The sequence below is a fragment of the Scomber japonicus genome, chromosome 3 (assembly GCF_027409825.1).
Source record: "Scomber japonicus isolate fScoJap1 chromosome 3, fScoJap1.pri, whole genome shotgun sequence".
Classification (NCBI taxonomy): domain Eukaryota; kingdom Metazoa; phylum Chordata; class Actinopteri; order Scombriformes; family Scombridae; genus Scomber; species Scomber japonicus.
The window spans coordinates 16,335,920-16,357,588 of record NC_070580.1 but is presented as its reverse complement, the minus strand read 5'-3'; the positions used below and the strand labels follow the sequence as shown (position 1 = coordinate 16,357,588).

At 39.0% G+C, this 21,669-nt stretch overlaps 1 protein-coding gene across 2 annotated transcripts; it reads left to right on the top strand.

Annotated features, from left to right (window-relative positions):
* The first annotated feature begins 1,327 nt into the window (after positions 1-1,327).
* Positions 1,328-21,385, top strand: kdm5ba (lysine (K)-specific demethylase 5Ba). 2 transcript variants are annotated; one of them, XM_053315812.1, is made up of 27 exons: positions 1,328-1,614; positions 5,966-6,043; positions 6,621-6,743; positions 6,913-7,083; positions 7,419-7,544; positions 7,793-7,886; positions 8,003-8,109; positions 8,251-8,409; positions 8,567-8,686; positions 9,662-9,820; positions 10,408-10,589; positions 10,758-10,920; positions 11,437-11,556; positions 11,758-11,952; positions 13,005-13,186; positions 13,752-13,876; positions 14,148-14,298; positions 14,602-14,722; positions 14,997-15,352; positions 16,085-16,223; positions 16,918-17,097; positions 17,189-17,347; positions 18,859-19,278; positions 19,404-19,494; positions 19,597-19,784; positions 19,894-20,157; positions 20,281-21,385. In XM_053315812.1, the coding sequence occupies exons 1-27, from the start codon at positions 1,465-1,467 to the stop codon at positions 20,413-20,415; spliced, it is 4,458 nt and encodes a 1,485-aa protein (XP_053171787.1). In that variant the 5' UTR covers positions 1,328-1,464; the 3' UTR covers positions 20,416-21,385. The 2 variants fall into 2 exon arrangements, with proteins under 2 accessions (XP_053171787.1, XP_053171786.1); XM_053315811.1 differs by having other exon boundaries at positions 19,891-20,157.
* The last annotated feature ends 284 nt before the right edge of the window (positions 21,386-21,669 follow it).

The window sequence follows — 21,669 nt, the reverse complement described above, 5'->3', positions numbered from 1 at the left end:
ATTATTATATATTTAACCTGTGTCAAAAAAATATGGTTAAGGATTATGTGATAGATTATGTATTGATACGACAATTTTAATAGACCTCAACCAATAAATAAAACAGATTATGTCAGGACAGTGTACAACAAATAAATGTGTTAAAGATGAGAAACAAAAATAATATAAAATCCTGTATAACATAGGCTAATAAAAGCGTTTTTGAAGCCAGATGGCTCCCCATTACAGTGTTTTTTGCTAAATATATAAACATATGATTGAGCATCTATACATTCCTGGTCAGTATTTGGTCCATTTTATTTCATCCTCTTCAATTTAACACATGAATATGTAGCAGCTCCTCTTATTTGAATAAATATTTACATATTTTACTGTATTTTTTTTAATACAATTTAGGATAACTTAATTTTTGTGTGTAATTTTGAGCACAACACCAAGACACGCATTTGTTTGTGCAAACCTACTTGGCAATAAATCTGATTCTACATTAAAACTGTGGTACATTTTTTAAACGATTGTACTTTTTTTCTATATATTAAAGGCTGTACTCTATCCTATGAGGGTACCGGAGTTGGTAGAGAGTAAATGACTAAGTTTAAATGTTTATTATTAAAACAAACAGCTGAACTATCAACATATGACTACAGTCAGTCTCTGCCTCCACCAGCCTATCAGAGAGCTCCTCTAGACCATTTAAAAATGAAGAGCCGGTCAGCGCGCAAAGATCTACGGGATGCGTTCGATTACAAAACCTGACGTACCGACCGTAACGGCTATTCTTTGGGTACAGTCGGGCGGAGACAGACAAAGCCCATCCAACTCATCCTTTTAATTGTCAACCGATGAAGCCGCGCTAGATGGGTGAACGAATCAAACTCACACAACAGGCGAGCAATCATCTGTGACTAAACCACGGAACCAATAATCTCTAACAAAAAAAATATTGTGGTTAGAAAGTGCTAACGACCTGAGAACACAATGCTGTAGTTTATATAGGACTATAAGAAAGTAGACACATGATGCAGAAGGCTTTTGCTCTACTCTAACTCTTACATTATATATATATATAAATATATATAATGTGTGTGTGTGTGTGTGTGTGTGTGTGTAAGCAGGCACTATAGGAGCTGTGTCTTTGTACTAAAATGTTATCCATACATATCAGAATCAGAATTAGCATATGCAAATAAAACCTACAGTGTGTTTTTTTGTGATATGTAACCACTAACCCTAACTCCGCCGAACAAACAGTAGCCTCAATCATTTTTGTGGGTGTCTACTTTTCCAAGCGGAGGCACACGGCTCTGTGTTGCTGTCACCCTGCAACTAGATAATTCGTCTTTGAGTTCAATGAGTGGAGAGAGGATATGAACTGAAAAAGACCAAGACATCCAAAAAAGCGAGCATATTCGGCGTGAGGAAACCCTTTAAAACATATTTGACAGTCGCAACGAGGATGCAACGATGACTCAACCCCTGAATGAGTTCATTCCTCCCCCGGAGTGCCCTGTTTTTGAGCCCAGCTGGGAGGAATTTGCCGACCCTTTTTCGTACATCAACAAAATACGACCCATTGCAGAGAAAACTGGCATCTGCAAAATCCGCCCGCCACCGGTCAGTATTTAATATTTTTTGTCAGATATTCCTTGATGTCTACCGTGGTGTGCCGGGCTCGGCTGCTGGAGATAAATAAGCGTAAACTAAGCAGCCAAAGTTGTGTTTTTGAGACAGGTTTCAACATGGCGGATTGTCAGTTAGCCTGAGCTCGGTGCTGTGTAGTGAACCACTCGGACGGGCCATTAAAGGAAGACATTTGACGAAGTTTTAACATCCAAACAGACTAATATATGTTCAAGCTAACAGCCTATTGAAAGAGCGTGATTTTAAGAGAATAATTCAAACACTAAAGTTAAAAAGTAATGCGAATATATAATGTAAATTGTTTACATTAGCGCAGAATGAAACGCTTCCTGGAGTCGGAGGTACGGAAATGATCCTACCGAGATTTAAACTAATGTTAGTCGTTTGACCGCAGCTGCTCATACAGTTTATTAACTATAAAGACTTGACTTTATTTGTATTTATTCGGCTTGTGTTTAGGTACAGTCGATAAGGTTAATCAGGCCTGTTTTAAAGCTGCAGCAGTATCGTCGGCTAACGCTACGTACGTGCTGGGTGACCAAGTGTTTATGGAGAGACGGATCACTTTAACACGGCGCTAATAATGGACAGTCAGCTCCTCTGTTCAACTCACTTTTATCATCTTAATCTCCTTTAAATTACACCACCCCCCTGGTTAATAACAGCTGTAGTTAGCCAGCTAGGTATTTTGGGGATTGTATAGAACAACAACACAATCTTGTTATTATTAAAAAAACTCGGATGACCGTCTGTCTTTATTATATTTCCTTTTTTTTCCAGTTGGGTGATTATAGTGCCTTTTAATCCACACCTCCATCACGTCACGGTAGCCACAGATAAAGTGTCTGTGTATAAAGAATATGAAATAATTATAGTTTTCTCCACACACACACAACACACACACACACACTTAAAAAAAATGACACTAATCTTACATTGACCTTATTTGTGATAGGTTTTGTTGGGAGAGGGCAGATATCTTATTAAAGGGTGTGTCCACGCTACCACTCAAATGAGATAAAGAGCAAATTCGGCTGAATTAAGTGATGTTAATTGTCACTGCTATCTCCATGGTAGTGTTTTAAAGGATTAATGTCCAGGGTGTAAATTGTTTTATTGTGTCTGTTTGCCATTTGATAAAGCAGGGCTGTTTTTTGTTGTTTTTTGTTGTTGTTTTTTTTTGTAGAAATTGAGAAGCTGTAAAAGCCCATTTTGCACAGGGGATGGTCAGGAGAGGAGTTGTTATGAGAAAAGGATGGGTTTGGGATTGCTTAAAATAAATAAATAAAAATGCATTGCTAATTTAAACAAAAGAAGGTTGAGCAAATAGTTTTAAAGCAAATATTAGATGCTAGTAATGCAAATTTAATCTGACAGGATTATTTTTAAGGAACTGTTGGCCATCTAATTTACTGTATAACTTCATCTCTTTTTCTGTTGTTGATCTCATAATTTAGGAAACCACAAAGAGACTAAATTGCAGCCTCCTACACTCTAGTCTGAACATCTGTTTGTTTGTATATGCTGACATCTTTATAGCCGCCATGACACGTTTTAAAATGCTGGGTCTTTTTTTTGTGTTTGTTTTTTTTTAAACTATGTACCATATGGTAAGAAGCAGCAGGTCAAAAAAGTAAAAAAAACCAAAACAATGTCTGCTCCTTGAGTTTGTATTTATATATAAAATTAATATAAGAACATTTATAAAAGTCCAGGGTTTAGTCAGCAACAGTATCTGCAGTCCAGTGTCACGCACCAGCAGTTTCTTCTGAACAATCAGACCAAAATTTGGCTGGAGGCTGGCATGCAGACCAAAAAAAAAAAAAAATGCAAACAGTTCTCAGTCCCTCAGCAGTGAGAATCTGAATCTCTACAAAGACACAAACAGTTTTCATGTTTGTTCAAAGAGGACGGCATCGACAGGCTTGCATGGCTACACACCATGAACATGTAACATCCTGTGTGTTTCGTTTTTTAGATCAGATCTACAAAAAAAAAATTCTGTTCAAAAAGAGTTTTGTTTTTTTTTGTTTTTTGAAGAAAGGCAGAAGAGATTGCATCCGTCTGTTTTTGATCAGTGATTTCTGGGTGCTCAGTTTGTAGTCAGCATTTCCTCTGAGAGTTTTAAAACCGGTCACATTTTGAATGTAGATGCAAGTTGCACAAATGAAAGTGATGTTTTGGTGACGTAACTGTCCACAACTTGTCATTTTTTGCTTCCTCTGGTCATACTTTGACTAAATTTGCTCTTTTAGTCTTGACTGGTGTGGTTAATGTGGTTGAACTTGTGTTTGAAGGATGGTCCGAAAACCCAGCACAGCTTATTGTGCCTCAAAACTCTTTTTGTGCTCTGACATTTATCGCTCTAATCCTGCATCATCTACAGCAGTGTTATTGCTCCTATAGTTGTCAATTTGCTGTCCTAGTGAGGAAGAAAAGCCTGTCCAGACATCGGTGTATTTAATCTGAAAACAGTGCACTAATCCCACTGTAGCTCTACATGAAGTAGTGTGTCACCTACTCACAGTGTGATCATTTTTATATATATGTGTGTGTGTGTGTGTGTGTGAGAAAGGAGAAAACAAAAAGAATAATGACTTTTTCAAAATAAAGGCTTTGTTTCTGGACCTTTTTTAAAAAAAAAAAAAAAAATTATTGTGGTGATTTGAAGTGTTATCTGCAGCTCTAGTCTGCTCACATCTGTTTATATATCTTGCATTTACATGTCTAATTAAGCACATTTTAAGCCTTTTCATTACAATGTAGCGTCAACAAGAGTTTGGCTCCATGGTGTCAACGTTGATTTTTTTTTTTTTAAAGCAAAACTAAGATGGTCCATTCTGTAATGACACAAATGTAACAACTTGTCACATTTCTACAAAGTAAATTTAAAATGCTTCAACATGTAAAAATGTAATATAAACTCTGTGCAAATATGTTGAATCTTCATTTCCTCTGAATGTAAATGTAGGTGGTTGTTGTTGTTTTTGAACAGCAGCTCATTTGTGTGTCTGATTAGTTGTTTTTTTCCAGTTATTTCTGAAAGCCTAAACAAAGTGTGCAGCCACTGAAGTAAAAGTAACCATCTGCTCAGTGCTGCGTGAGAGCAAATGTACTCACTTTTAGCTTAGCAGATTTATTTGGACACCACAAAAACAGCACGTAAACTGTGAAGATAATGAATGTTTGTTTGTTTGAAGGGCAAATGTGAAACCTGAAACTTATCTCACAGATAAGCACATTTGTCTGCTCTGGGATTTTTTTCTATATGTCTATATGGAGAAAAGAGCTGGAGTAATTCAACTTTTGGTGTTTTGATCACAGTGACAGCCATTGTTTAGCCGGCCTAGGACGGTGTATATGTGCTCTTGCATGAAAGGAAAAGAAAGAATCAACCTGCTGGCAACCAAACTAAACACTTCACTGAACAAAATCAAGGACACGTTTCACAATTTGTTTTTCCTTCCACATTTGAACAAAATATGATTTCAAAAAGTGTGTAACATAAATTTTAGTGATTGTAAAACAGATTATCTTCCTGCCTCTTGAGTCAGTGCTGACAATACCCTCTCTAGTCTTGCAGGAAGTTGTGTGGTCTAATGTGAGTAGGTGTGTTTGTCATACAGCGTTCATTAATACCAGAAATGTCAATGTTTAGTCTAGCTGTCAGCCAGGCTGGTGTGGTTAATTCCCTCATATGGAGCCAAACATTCATTTCATCAGTTTGTTTTTTGTTGTGTTTTTTTGGTTTTTTTTAGTTGTTTTAAATCCATGGTGACAAATCTGAACTGATAATAAACTAATTTTATTAAAAAACTCTGACAAACATTTTTAAATGTCAGTGTTTAGTTTGACATCACTCATATTGCCTTGCAGCTGAATTCAGGAGTTGTAAATATGATGTTATTATTTATTAATAATACCCCCAAACAAAATCATAAATTATTTGATTATCAGTACTGCTGTTGCCTGAGGTGTTGCTCTCACAAGACTTCCTGCCTTTAATAATAGTCTGTGGGTTTAATAGATGAACTACAACCTGATTGTGTATTTAGGGTTGACTTTCAATATAAATGCTCCTTTTTTTTGGACTTGAGGCATGCCAGTAAAGAAAAGATGCATCAATGAAAAATCAAACTGAAGTGTTAAGTAGCTATAGTTAAGTTGTTTCTGATTTGTTGTAAATAACCCATTTCATATACCACAGTGCATTAAAAGGACAACACTGGCTTGCCCTCATTAATATTTCGGGACCTGTTGAGTGACTTTTATCGATGTGGTCTCATTTTTTTGGTCAATTAAATGTTTTTGTTTACTCTTTTAGGAATGGCAGCCACCGTTTGCGTGTGATGTTGACAGATTGAAATTCACACCACGTATACAACGGCTTAATGAATTGGAGGTATGTTCATTTATTATGTGTGTATATATTTAAGATGCATAAATGTGGTTTTTGTTTGGCTTTTAAATGTCATCATCATAGCATTGTTTATGTCTCTTTATTTCCCCCCAAGTGAAACACATATAAATCAAACAATTTACAGCTTCAATAAAAGTGAACTTGAACTGAAGCTTTCTAGTCAACAAATCTCACTGATCACATTTGTTTGTCCTGTGAAGGAAGTTTTCAAAGGCTCTCTGACATGCTAACTGATAAATCCGTCAGATTTTCTCTAATTCGTCCCCATCAGACACTCATTTATTTACCATTTACTCACTTATCTCAGGTTTGCCTTTTGATTAAATAGTTGTGAGCAGCTGCCTCATTAGTGCAGCCAATTAAAACTGATTGATGCTATATTTCCTTTTCAGAAATTACTGAAAGGAAAGAATGTTGGAAAACTATTAAGATAATTTCAGTAGGTTTTTCTACAATGATCTGGACAAAAAGTCACTGGTATCTGATAACTGTAGTCATGTTAAAGAATTATATATTTATCACACAACTAACTAACTTTTCTTTCATCATGTTTTTTTAGGCTCAGACCAGAGTGAAGCTCAACTTCCTGGATCAAATAGCCAAATTCTGGGAGCTTCAAGGATGTACTCTGAAAATCCCTCATGTGGAAAGAAAGATTTTGGACCTATACCAGCTGAATAAGGTACGTGTGAAATCAAGCTGGTTTTGGAATCTAAATATATATTTAAACAATTTACAGTAAAATTATATGTTTTTGTTTATTTACACTCAAATAACTGTTTTCCACACATTCACACAAACACAACTTGAAAAAGACTGAATTGTGAACGTGTTTTTTTTTTATTTTTAAGCTGGTGAATGAAGAAGGAGGATTCGATGCCGTCTGCCGAGAGCGACGCTGGACTAGGATATCCGTCAAGATGGGCTTTGCTCCAGGCAAGGCTGTTGGCTCTCATCTGCGGGCACACTATGAGAGGATCCTTTTCCCATATAACCTGTTCCAGAATGGAGCCAATCTGCCCGTACGTCCTATCACTCGTGTTATCTTTTCCCACAAGAGCAGCAGTTGTTGTTCACAGTTGAATGAGTGTTTATAGGAAGAATTCATGGTTCATTACTGTGCCTTTGCAAGTTATACACTATAATACACTCTGGTACTGATTAGACATCATGAGTAGAAACCATGTAACACACACAGTATTATTTTAATCACAGGAGCTTGTCTGGAGCGTGGTTTTGTTTCATTCAATTAGCCTGAATTCAGGAAAAACGTTTTAAAAATGTGTTTTTTTTGTTGTTTTTTTTCGGCATTGAGTTAAATTTCCCATGACTCACACTTACCTGATTTTCTTTGCAGAAGGCCACCTTGACCAATGACACTAAAGATAAGGAGTACACCCCTCATGACCTTCCGCAGCGCCAGTCTGTCCAGCCCCAGGAAATCTGCACTATAGCTCGCCGAGCAAAACGAATGAGATCTGAAGTGAGTCTGGTCGGTCTGTTGTTTGATTCATTAATATCTTAATGTGGAGATATAAAGTATGTATTCAAATCTGGAGCACTGATTAAATCTTCACATGGTTTTCACACACATAAAACATACATTTGCTGTAGAGGAGTCTCATTTACAGCAAAAGACTGACTTTTAACTGACTGCGATCATTTTGCATTTCAAGAGTCACTCACTGTATTTCCTGTTATTCTTTGACTTTCACCACAACGCTCTGACAGAGAGGCTGCATTAAAAGTGAACCTGAAGAAGTTTGTGAGAACCGTCCCAATCTCAGGAGGCGAATGGGAACATATGCTGCCAAACATGAGCCAGGTGAGAACAAAGACAATTCATGCTTCCTGGTTTGTTGAAAGAAGGGAAATATTTTGGTTGAGGTGAGGAACATTATGTGATATGTTAATCACTGATCTTTCATCCATGTCTTACAGTAAGAATGGCAGTGACCGAGGTGAAAAAGGAGCCCATTGAACACATGATTCCTACAGATTATGAAGAAACTGTATTAAATACGATAAACAAACCCCCCACAAGTAAAGTAAGTGTACTGTTTGGATTCATGGCAAAACTGTCATGTTCTTACATCATTTAAGTTCCAATGTTACAAATGATAGGGAAAAAAAATGGCAACTCTCAGAACAAAGGAGGCACTCACTGTGTCTCTGCTCTGTCTACTCAGGTGGAACAGTACATGTGCCTGGTATGTGGCAGTGGGAGTGCTGAGGACCGCCTGCTACTGTGTGACGGCTGTGATGACAGCTATCACATCTTCTGCCTCATACCCCCCCTCCACGATGTTCCCAAAGGTGACTGGAGATGTCCCAAGTGCCTGGCTCAGGTGAGCTGCAGCCCCTACACCCCAAAGGAGTGAAATCCTGACGGAGAAGCAAGCTCATAATTTGAAACAACACAATATCCTGTCTGATATCCACAAATATACTGCAGTTCCAAGCATTTTCTCTTATCTTTTATTTATTTATTTATTTTTTTTACAGGAATGCGGCAAACCACCTGTCGCTTTTGGCTTTGAGCAGGCCGGCAGGAGCTATACACTCCAAACCTTTGGAGACATGGCTGATTCCTTCAAGTCGGATTATTTCAACATGCCAGTTCATGTAAGTTTGCATCACTTGCTCATTGATGTCCAACTGGTTTCCATTCTACTTAGTCTGTTTTTGTTGGTAAATGCAGCTCAAGCTCAGTCACAGGTCTTAGTTTGGGAAATGTTTAATGCTCTCTTATAAATAAATGGTCAACTTAATTGTGATAGCTCGTATGGTCTACTGATTATTTAAAATGAGAGCATGGGAGGGATCAATGACTGAGCCAGCTTGAAATATATATAAGGAGGAAATACAATAACTGTTTCCATCTAATGTACTTTACTTAAGTCGAAAAGCGGAGGAGCAGCAAGGCAAACAGGCAGAGATACGACATCAGGGCCAGACATGTATAAATGTCTAAACCAGTGATAGTTCTGTGTTAAAGTGGCATCGACTCGTTGTTTTGGTGAAAAGCCCAAGGTTACACCTCTTGCACATCAGATCCTCTTCCAAAAATGATTTTGAGAGCAGTTTTTATGATTGATGATTAGATGCTTTTATATGACACCAAACAAACAGAGGAAAACAAACAGATACATTAATTATTACTGCTGTGATACATGTTTGTATTCAACTTCCATTAATGTCTATTTACAACAAAAGATCAAAGCACATTTTGGCAGATCTTTGAGGGAAACAGTCTTGGAAATTCTTGTCTGGGTTTTATGACTTGTATCCAGCACAAAGGAATGCTTTGATACAACACTTTCAGAGACAGTCCTGTTTATCTTATCAGATGTTGGTTCACCCTCTTACACACACTCACATCCTGTGGGGTAACCCTAATTCACAAAGAGAGAGAGAGGGGAAGAGGTCAGAGGTCTTGATTGGGTGAGCAAGGAAAAGCAAAGTCATTCACTGCAGTTATGAAATGGACACTTTTGGTGAAATCCTGAAGACACTGACACTTACTAACATGTTATTCGTACCAACAGACATATTCTGAATATAATTGTAATACACCGTGGCATCTTTCTGTGTTTTTAGATGGTTCCTACTGAGCTGGTGGAGAAGGAGTTCTGGCGTCTAGTCAGCACCATCGAGGAGGATGTCACAGTAGAATACGGAGCAGACATCGCCTCCAAGGAGTTTGGGAGTGGCTTCCCTATAAGCAACAGCCATTTTGAAGTCTCTCCTGACGATGAGGTACCGTCAATCTGTATGGGGAAGATTATCATAGTTATCTAGAGTGTGAATTTGTTTTTTTTTCTCCATAATTTGGTGTCTTTGTTTTTATTACATTTGTTTGAACTTGACTATTACTGCATATTATGAAAATATCTAACAGGGTGCCCTGGTAGTCAAATGATAATGACACATTTTACATAACCACAGCGTCAATTCCTGCCAGGGACTATTGTTTCATGTCAAACTCATCTCTCCCTCCCGTTGTTCCTGTCTGCCACTTCACTGCCCACTATCTAATGAAGGCAAATTTTTTTTTTTAATTCTAACATGGAGTTTATGAAACATTATTCAAGCCCTCTGCTGCAGAAAAAATAAGCTACAAATATATATATAATAGTTAGCCTAAAACATGGGTTTTTTTCACATTGAGTTTTTTAAAACGACCCAAAACTTTAAGACAACCATCAGTATTTCCCGGTAAAGCAGTTTTTTTTTGTCTGGTAACTGGAAGAATGAACACTGATGTTATGTTTTTGTTTTAAGATGTGATTAAATAATGCTCTGTTGAGTGTAGCTCAGTGTTGAGATCTGTCTTTGACCTTCAGCATTACCTGAGCAGCGGCTGGAACCTGAACAACATGCCAGTGCTGGACGCCTCGGTGCTGACTCACATTACAGCTGACATCTGTGGGATGAAGTTACCCTGGCTGTACGTGGGCATGTGCTTCTCTGCCTTCTGCTGGCACATCGAGGACCACTGGAGCTACTCCATAAACTACCTTCACTGGTAAAGTGCACTCTCTGGTTGTCAGAAAGTAATGTAGCTGTGATGAATTTCCTAATCAAACAAAAGGTCTGCAAAGTATCCTTTCAGTTGTGTAAAATGATGTCAGCAAAGTCTTGCTTATTGTGGTATGTTTCCACTAACATGTCCGTGACATGACCGTTTATGCAGGGGGGAGCCAAAGACGTGGTACGGGGCCCCGGGTTACGCTGCAGAGTACCTTGAGTCTGTCATGAAGAAACTGGCTCCTGAGCTCTTTGAGTCCCAGCCAGACCTGCTTCACCAGCTGGTCACCATCATGAATCCCAACACGCTTATGAACAATGGCATCCCGGTAAGCAGCCCGCTGTTACACTCACTCATTTAATCATCACATTTAAGCTGCTGAGACAAGGTTGGATCTTAAGTGTGATGACAAAATTTGTCACATCACTAAACACAATAAAGATCAAATACAAGACCTTGTCTCGACTATGTCCGTGACAGTGCAATTCCTTCAGGTGTTCAGGGTGTAAAACTTACAGAAATACCTCAACATGTTCTTCTCAAATCAGGAAAGTAGATGAAAGTATTGCAGTTTCTTACAACCATTTTAGAAAATCTTTTTTTTGTCTGTAGTACATAATAAATCTTCTCAATGTAATAGATCTTTGTAGTATATAGTAAATCTAGATTAATGATTAAATCAAATATACATTAACTCATCAGAACCTAACTGCGTTCAACATAGCTGTCGGTTCCAGTCTTCACTTTTAAACTAATGAAGTGGAAAAAAGAGGGTCTGTTGAATGTTTACAACTTAAATTACATGAACAACATTACAGTTTCTTTCTTTTTGTGCCAACTGTAGATCTATCGCACCAACCAATGTGCAGGCGAGTTTGTCATCACCTTCCCCAGAGCGTATCACAGCGGATTCAACCAGGGTTTCAACTTTGCTGAAGCTGTCAACTTCTGTACCATGGACTGGGTAAGAAAAGAGTTCAGTCTGTTTACACAGTACCAGGCAGTGACTGAGATGTAACATAGGATGGAAAGTAAAACCATCTCAAGTAACAAAATAAAGATTATATGACTGAAAAATCTGATTTGTTGTGATTTGTTTCTGCTGTGTAAGTGACTTCTTGCCCATCACCCTAAATTTCTTCTTCAACTTCATATTTTCTGGCAGATGCCTGTTGGCCGCAACTGTGTGAAACACTATCGCCAGCTGAGCAGGTACTGTGTCTTCTCCCATGACGAGATGGTTTGTAACATGGCCTGTAAAGCAGACACCATGGATGTTGACCTGGCGTCAGCAGTGCAAAAGGAGATGACTGACATGATCCAAGAGGAAGAGGAGTTAAGACAGAGAATTAACAAGATGGTAAGCAGCTCCAGTCTGTAAGTCTGTTTAATAACCAAAGTCAATGATGTAATTTTATAGTTTTAGCTTTCAGAGCACATTTTACAGACATTCAGGAGGTGTACTGATATGAAACTTATATCAAGGCACATTAGTGACAATAGAGACCCTTTCACACAGGACAAATCAGCATTAATCCCGCATCAAATGACTCTGCAGTAGTAACGGGTATTTATTGGCTCCAGCTCTGATTGGCAGAGATGGAATCATGACGTCCGGTTGGATACACTTCATTTTTGCCCCTTTTCAGGCTGCTCTTTCATCTGTTTCTATCACTGGATGTCTGTAAACGTATGGTCTCATCTGTATAGTTATTCATGGTCCCTCTGTAGTAACAAAGTGAGGCAATACTTAATTACAGAGAGAACATACATTAACATGAGGTTTCATCCATATGTTTACATAGGATTAGAATTTTAGGCTAATAGTCGGTCAGCTGTGTGACTTTATATCCACACTATGACGTCTTTCAGAGCACAATCTCACTGTAAACAAACCACCGTCATCTGCCCAGCACTGTGCTAGTAAACCAGAAACCCCACAACTACACTGATAACCATGACATTGAAAGTGACATACCAGATAAAACAGAAAGGCAAACTCGTCTACTGGCATTGAGAAAGTAGTCAATCACCTATTTTTAACGTTTAAAAAAATCTGCATATATGCACTAATTGTGATGTAAAAAGTGTATTTAAGAAACAAGGAACTGAACATCACTGTGGTCTGAAGTATGAGCACACATTTTTTAGTTTGCTGTATTGCTACTTTGGTGCCGTTAAAGCAAAGCTCACAAATTGATAGCTGTGTGTTTCTCTGAAAGCTCTCTCTGTGTCCCATGTCCTTAATGATGTGTCATCAGGGCTAAATTAGAGAACACAATGAACATTTTAAAATGTTTATCATAATAAAAGATTTAGATCAAGAGGCTTTTTTTATTTGACTGCACAGCTGGCGTATCCAGCTCATCTGTCTCCTCAGTGGCTCTAATGACTATGACTTTGTATCCCCAGGGTGTGGTGCAGTCTCAACAAGTTGATTATGAGGTGCTCCCAGATGAGGAGCGGCAGTGCTGCAAGTGTCGGACCACCTGCTACCTGTCTGCCATCACCTGCATCTGCAGTCCTGGCAAGATGGTGTGTCTGTACCACGCCCAAGACATCTGCTCCTGTCCACATAGCAACCTTACACTCAAGTGAGTGTTCAGTAACCACAGCAACTGTTTGAATTCTTGTTTCTTTTCAGTTAATTTGCTACGGTAACACTTTTTGGGCATGCCAAAGGCTACAAACCAAGGAAATCTTGCATCACTTTTTTACTCAAATAATTGGCTAAAAGTAACTTGTAGTTTTAATATGTTTAACATAGTTTAGCTCAAAATCACATGCAGTATTTCATTGATCACAAGTGCTACAGTTTAAAAATATGCAGTGAAAAAGCAGAATTTCACTGAGTTTAAATATGGTGGTTGATATGAATTAATTTCAAGCTGTCTGCAATGTTACATGAATGAAAATGCAGTTTAGTTTTGCAGTAATAGACATGATTTTACTGTAAACTGCTCCTTAATGCAATTAATAGCAGCCATGTAATCTAAAAATGACAAAGCTGTGCAAAGCCTGACTGTCCAGTTATTTATCCATAATAAATTTAAACATACATTTAGTTTTACAAGTGGGGTCTGGTTGCTTCTCAGTGAAACTTAGGCAAAAGTCAAAATCATGAAAGTATATCCATTGTCTGTTTGTGTTTTCCTTCAGGTACAAGTTTACACTGGATCAGTTGTACAGCCAGATGGCATCAGTGACACTGCGCGCAGAGTCCTATAAAGACTGGCTGAGTAGTGTTCAGGACATCCTGGAGAATAAAGAAAGCAAGAAAAGAGGTGAGAAGTTAATACAAAAAGATCTTTACATTCATACACCCTCCTCATCCTGATTGTCTCAGTGTCTATTACTATTATTCTATTTTCAGCTTGTTTTTTAATGCTCTCAGCAAACAGCTTTTCCAGTGTCTTTGTTTAACATAAAATGAGGAAAACCATTATTACATCTCATCCATACGCATGTATTCAGTCATACATTTTAACAATGTGCTGCACTCTGTGGATGTGTGTTTTTTATTTTAAGAACTTTCTGGTATGCCTTTCTCGTCAGGTCTGGAAGAGCTTCACAGCCTGGTGGAGCAGGCAGAAACAAAGTCGTTCCCAGAAGCTAGCCTCCTGGATCAGCTACGCATTGTTGCCTCAGAGGCTGATAAAGTTGCTGTGATGGCACAACAGCTTCTGAATGGGAAGAGGCAGACGAGGTACTACAAAAATTGATCTGACATATGTTCAGTCACATTTTGGTCTAAATGAATATTGTGTTAGAGCACTACTACTTCAAAGTCTATTTGTATCTAACCACAAACACCATAAATATGTTGATTCTGACCCACGATTTACATTGTTTAGTATGTAAAGATCGCTCAGTGATGTAATATTTTCAATGTTACTTTTAAGTGGCTGAGGTAGTACAGGTCATCTACTTCATTACGCTTTAAAGCAGTTCTAATGTTTTGATGCTTGTCCTGTATCAGCCTGTACTGTAGTTTTCATGTGTGTTGTAGGTATCGCTCTGGTGGAGGAAAGTCTCAAAGTCAGAACGAGTTGACTGTGGAGGAGTTGAGGTCTTTTGTCCGACAGTTAGACAGCCTACCATGTAACATCCGACAGGCTCCATTACTGAGGGTCAGTAAGCTTTGATAAGATTCAATCATTCATTAACAGAATTTGACATATGACAAAGTGACAGTTTTGATTTTGGGGAATTTTTAAAAGCAGCTTCTTCAACTTTAAACACTCTTTTCTGTCCACAACTTTTATTTTGAGCTCTGGCAATATCTCAAATTCACACAAACAAAAATGTAGCTTTTTGTGGAGAGACATTTAGTTAAGTTAATGAAGTAGTTTTGTAAAGTTGTGTTTACTCAGTAATTCAGTGTAAGTTCAATGTGACCTCCAGGACCTGTTGACCCGGGTGGATGACTTCCAGCAGCGCAGTGAAAGACTCCTCTCTGATGAGACACCCAGCCCACAGGAGCTGCAGGACCTGCTGGATGTGAGCCTGGGCCTGGACGTGGAGCTGCCCCAGCTGCCCCTGCTCAGGGAGAGACTGGAGCAGGCTCGCTGGCTAGAGGCGGTGCAGCAAGCCAGCAGCAGGCCAGACAGCCTCTGTCTGGACACCATGAGGAGGCTGATAGACCAGGGCGTGGGCCTGGCTCCTCACAGCTCTGTGGAAAGAGCCATGGCTCGTCTGCAGGAGTTGCTGACTGTGTCGGAGCAGTGGGAGGAGCGAGCACTTGGACTCATGGAAGCCAGGTGATGAAACTGAGCTGCACTCAATCTGAGACTGTGATTTAATTCCTGTTTCTATGGCTATGCTTTTATGTCAGTCCCAAGCTCAGAAAGAGTAAGTAAATTAATCTTACAAGTGTCAGTCAAACACCAAACATTTTCTCTCTGTGTAAACACTTTTTATAGTTACTGCAGTGATGACAGACCATTTATTACATGTACAAACACTCTACTCACCCACTACTTGCTAGCTGTCACTGTCAATCTCTGAAAATCATTTCTCTTGTGAAAGTGAAAAAGAAATCTGACAATCAGAATTTAAGAAATTCCCTGTAGTTGCAGGTATTAATGTATTTACTATAAATTGGTTAATAGGCAGGATATCTAAATACTGAATTTATATGCTTTACAATTTTCTTAAACAGTGGCAGCAGATGTGAAATGAAAATGTAAAATCAGCTCAAATTCAGACAGAGTGAAATGTGCCAAGTCTGCAGAGCAGGATCATGGTGGATAAAGAGGATCATGATGTTGTGACAGTGCTTAACCCACTAACGGCTCCAGAGAGACTTTACACTGCAACAACAGACTCCGTCATAACCAGCACTTCAAACGATCTGATATCTGTTGTTTATTTGAAAACATGTATTTCTGCTGATATGTGAAATATATGTTTAACATGTGCATCTTTTCTATTAAGGGTCTCTTTTTTGCCTTCTATGAATTGAATTTGATTTTGCTGTTGTCTTTTCACAGGCCATATCACAGCATAGAGACACTTGACGATGCTCTACAAGAAGTAGAAAACATCCCTGCTTATCTGCCCAACTGCCTGCAGCTGAAGGACGTCGTCGTCAAGGCCAAGAAATGGCTTCATGAAGCTGAAGCGCTCCAGGTAGAATAAACCTTCCAGGGTTTACGTTAGCCGGTATATGCCGGCTTTTGGCCGGTATAATGTGTAATTGGCCGGCAGATTAAAATATCAACGGCCAAAATGTTCGGCAGGAAAAACATCAAATAAATGTATAAACTCATTAATAACATATTAAATACTAATATTATCATATAATATGATGTGACAACAACATGTGACGACAACAACAACAAAGTTGTGCAAAAGTTTCGTTTCCTTCTGTTTCATTGAGAACTTCACTGATCATGTCACTAACTAGTAGTATGTTACTTGCTACAAATAAATGTGAATATGTGAAATTCGGACAGGACAAACATCTACTGTAGAATAACGTCTGTATTTAATACTGACAAGTGATGTTCATAGTTATGTCCGTGGGATAAAAAATCATACACAGCTGTGTTTATAGGCTTACATTAAACCATCATTAATCAGAAAACCATTTTATTCCTGTCATTCAAAAAACCATGTGACCCCAGGGAGCTCTGTACTGTATTAAACATATGTATATGTCCGGTAGTTGTTCTGTATGGCCGGAATTCTGGAATATTACCGGCAATATTGACTGGCAAAAAACAAGTAAACTCTGAAACCTTCCCTTGCTGAATGTTCTTAGCACTAGTTTGGAAATGGAAGAGTTTGGATTATAAACATTTGTATCTCTGCATGCTTGCAGCTCGGGGGGCGTATTCCTGTGCTGGACAGCCTCTCTGAGCTGATACTCCGAGCAGAGGGCATCCCAGTGAGGCTAGACCCACTGAGTCGACTGGAGGCATTGGTCAGCGACGTTCAGGCCTGGAAGGAGAGCGCAGCAAAGACATTCCTACTGAAAAACTCCCCTTTTTCTCTCCTCGAGGTAAACGGAGAAATCACTCACTGTTAATTTCAAAGCTGTTTTCTAAATGGCAAAATCTAATAACTAATGTGGGCTTGCTTCATGTTTGCAGGTGCTTTGCCCGAGGTGTGATGTAGGGACGGGGAATCAGAAGTCAAGATCTAAAAAAGCTAAAGAAGCTACACAGATCAGTAAAAAACCTTCAACAAAACTGGACTCACTATGTGATGTGGAAAGAGCTCTGTCTGAGAGCAAGGACTCTGCATCTGCTGTGAGTGCAACTGTATTATCTTTTATTCCCCACAGCAACAAGTACAGTGTGTGACAGTGTAATTAAGGCCCCCACACACTGATTATTAACTTTGTATTTTGGGCAAGAAATCGTTCAACCCCCCAATCTATCTTCACTGAAAGTTTTACACTTAGGGCCTGATTTACTAAGATCCCAAATAGTGGGTACTAAATTGCGTGCATGGTGCAATAGATTGCGCATTTCGTTTGCGTGTGTTTTGCGGGTGATCTACTAAGAATAACTGCATAAATGAAAACAGGTACAACAGGGTGGAGACAGCAGTATTTAAATGAGGGTTTTGCGTGTCTTAATAGAGAGTTTGAACGAGGGCAAAATGAAATGTGATCAGGTTCTAGTGGAAGAGGTTAACAAATATATTGAGTTATAACAAAAACAAATATTACCAGAAAAACCGACATATGGGAGAGTATTTGTGACAAAGTTAATGCTGTTAGTAAAACCAAAAATATTCCACTCCAAAATTATTAACACAGGTGGGAAAAATCCATCCTGTGTGTATTCTGTCATTGTGCCTCCGTCTCCTCCTCTCCACAGTTACAGCAGTCATCTGTGTTCAGTGAGCAGCTGGTTAATACCTGCCCTTCAAAAGTATTATTTATAGACCCAGTTAGCATCAGAAAAAATACCTTCAGGTTTGGTAAATCACAATGCACGTGCTAAATAACAATAGCATTTTCTCCTCCCTGTATTTTGCACACTGGGGTTGAAACACCCCATATTACATATTCATTATGGCAAACGTACTAAATGGACAGCGAGTACTATGTGGCACAGTTGAAAGACGCAAACCTCAGTGCGCTGCGTTAGTAGATCAGCTTGCACATTTTTTGCAGGTGATGTCAAGTTTGCACACGTTTTTACACACACAAACCTTTAGTAAATCAGGCCCTTAATGCGCTATAAAACAGTCAGGTGAGTTAAACTTAAAAGAGGCTCAATATAGACCCATAGTCTTCCCTAAAAAGAAATAAGAAATTATTTCATGGACCAAAAACTACTTTCTTACATATATTTAGTCTTTTTAGCCATCACTTCAATTTGACATATTTTCCTTTTTATTGTTGTTAGGGGTTTTTTAACAGCAGCATTGTTTTGGCTGTCAAATGATGAACCTTCAGTCTAAAGATTTGGTAAAGAATAAAATGTTACCTTTCTCATTAACATCCACAGTGTTTTGTACTTGCTCTTGGATTTGAATGTATGAATGTTAAAGGGGCCATTTGAGGAAAGGGGGTTAGCAAACAAAACGATTCATTCACACACTTAAAATAAGTCTGAAGATACAAATTATGATACTGTAAAGATTAAAGGAAAGAAAGTTGACATGAGGTTAAATGACAGGAACATGGTGTTGGACACACATGCTCTAACTAATTAAAATGCCTGCTAAAGAGCCACAATCTGTATCAGATAGCAGACCTGGAATCACATTAGTCTTTAATTGAATTTATTGCTTTTCATTTTCACAGATGGCCACTCTTGCAGAGGTCCGCCAGAAGGAGATGGAAATCTTGTTGGCTCTGAGGACTACAAATGAGTCCAAGCTTCTTCCTGCTGAAAACTGTTGTGCACTTAGTGCTTGTGTTTGCCAAAAGGCGCCTTCGGGTGCAATGGTGCAGTGTGAGCTCTGTCGAGAAGTTTTCCACTGTGGGTGCGTTACAACAAGTGTAGACGTCGAGTACGGCCAAGCCTGGCTTTGCCCGCTCTGCCAGCGTTCAAGGAAACCCCCTCTGGACAAGGTCCTGCCCCTGTTAGCTTCACTGCAAAGGATTCGGGTCCGACTTCCAGAAGGAGACGCACTGCGCTTCCTCATCGAGAGGACAGTGCGATGGCAGCACAGAGTTCAGCAGGCCTGCACAGAGGGAGTGCTGGAGAAAGTGTCAAAGATGGTCAGTGGAAAAGTAAAATATAAGAAGACGCTTCATTATAAATAATTTTGCTTTGACGTAAACTACTGTCAGGCATGATTGTATGTCAAGCATTTACTGATATTGATTGTTCTTTATTGTTTCAGGGGAGAGTTGGACCCCGAGTATCGTCACTTCTGACTCAGGAAATAAATGGTTCATATTTTTATAAAGAGCACCAGTCAGTTCCACTCCAGGGTTAGTGTTGAAGCTTTACTCAGTATGTTTAGAGGCACAGTTTGTTTTCTCTCTGTTATAGTTCACCACTGAACTCTCCATCACTCTTCATATTTGTCACAGGACTCGGTCCAGGGCTGGAAGAGCTGTTGGTGGAGGGGTTCCTGCTGCAGGTCACTCTGCCTGAGACTGAGCAGCTGTACAGATATCTTCTGTACAAACTGGCGCCCCTGCCCTCGCAGAGCTCCCCCTGTGGGAACGGCACAGAACAAGACCAGCACTCTCAGAGGGGAATCCCCAATCACGCCAAGGTAATGACGATTACAGGAACACTGATTGCGTGCAGATCATATTCTCCATGATTTATTATATGTAATCATTACTGTTTTGGTATATTTATTGTTTTATGTATTAAAGCAGAATGGAAGCTCTGGTGTCAAAAAGGATGCAGTGAACGGTCAGAGCAAAAGGACCAAACGACGTCAAGACAGTTCTGATTCTCAGCACAGTGAGAAGGCCAAGAAGTGTCGCAAAAAGAAGTCAAAGAAAAGCAAAGAGAGGAGTGAAGAAACAAAGAGGGCTTCTTCTCCCACACACACAGTATCTGACCCTGCTGCATCAGACTCAGAGGAGGACTATTCACTGTGTGCTGCACCATGGTGCAGAGAGCCAGAGGGTGACGAGGTTTGTAAGAATTATCACTACATGCACAGTATTCATCACTTTGAGTGTTTTATGTTCTTGTTTTGAAAATGCTGAGTGAGGAGCAGTTTAAAACATTTCTCTCTTCCTCTCGCTGCTTTTCAGGTAAACTGGGTCCAATGTGACGGCAGCTGCAATCAGTGGTTCCACCAGATCTGTGTGGGACTGTCTGCAGAGCGAGCAGAGAGAGAGGACTATGTTTGCATAAGCTGCACACAGCCAGACTACGACAGAGAATGAGGACCAAAAAGAGACTTTGAAGGATCAGCAGTTCTGTTGCAGGCCGCAGCACTTTACGTGCACACCTGAACTCTGTGCCCTGTGGCTTTCCCTTTACCTTCTGGCTTGCCCTTAGTGAACATGGTGCTATTTACTTGTTTCCAGAGTTACAAAAGACTTCAGTCACTGTTTTTGTCATGTGGCTGGTTTTTCAGCCAATCAACTAATCCTTTCTGAAACTTTCCAAGACTTGATGCAGATGTACAAAATTGCAAAATGTTTCAAGAACCAACAGCGCAGGGATTTTTCAACCAAAAAAAAGTCAATTTGACACCACATTTTAGACCTGTTTCTTTTTTTTTTCTTTTCTTTTTTTTTTACATGCATCTGAACAATGTGAAACTTATCTTTCTCTTGTAGAGTAAATATTATTTATGTAAGCAATAACTGAACTAATAAATTGAAGTTCAGTTTTCACCTGAGCTATATTTGTGCTTAGAAATCCTGATAGATTGCCTTGTTGAAGCAAAAACCCTTAAGAATTCACTTTATGAATCCTATGATATTAAACAGTTCAGTTAAAATTTGTGAACAGGAACAACTCCAATCAGAAACCAGAGCGTGGTTACGGTAAGTCTGAGCTTTTTAATCTAAATCTACACATCTTGACTTTGATATAAAGTCAGGTTTCCATTTTGTGCTGTCAGCAGAGAAGAAAGGAAACAGTTCTCATGTTTCTGGTGTTGGGTGAGACTTCATTATGTTCACAAAATGAGAATGAACTGTCCGACATCAAAGGAATGTACATTTTGTTTTAGGGTGGATTTCCCCTTTTATGGTTTAGGATGAAAATATTGTGTTGGACTTAGATTTAACACAGACTGTGTGATTTATTTGCCACGGGTATATGACCTTTTTCTGCTCCTTTGGGTAAATAATATAATTCATATGTTGCAGTTTGCATTATAAAATAAAAATGTTTGTTCCCATATGTCTCGACTCGCCTGTTTTAGTGGGTTAAAAATGATAACATCTTCACCTCATGCAATCCTGTTTACTTGATTTAAAATGTTTAAAAAATGCAGATTTTTTCCTAAATGGGTTTTCTGAAATTATTTAAGGATTTTAAGAACATTTTAACAACTTCTTATACAATAGTGGAGTCAACATTACCACAAAATGTGCAGAAAACAGCTCTGATGTAAGAAACTGAAGTTCCACTGTGAATGTTTCTGTAAAAGAGGAACCGTTTCTATTCAAATCAGGTGTTTATTT

Excerpts from the sequence above, each read along its gene's own strand:
- kdm5ba (XM_053315811.1), top strand. The coding sequence starts at position 1,465 with ATGACTCAACCCCTGAATGAGTTCATTCCTCCCCCGGAGTGCCCTGTT. Across the intron at positions 7,545-7,792 it reads CAAAACGAATGAGATCTGAA|AGAGGCTGCATTAAAAGTGA; the intron begins GTGAGTCTGGTC and ends ACGCTCTGACAG. Across the intron at positions 14,723-14,996 it reads GACAGGCTCCATTACTGAGG|GACCTGTTGACCCGGGTGGA; the intron begins GTCAGTAAGCTT and ends TGTGACCTCCAG.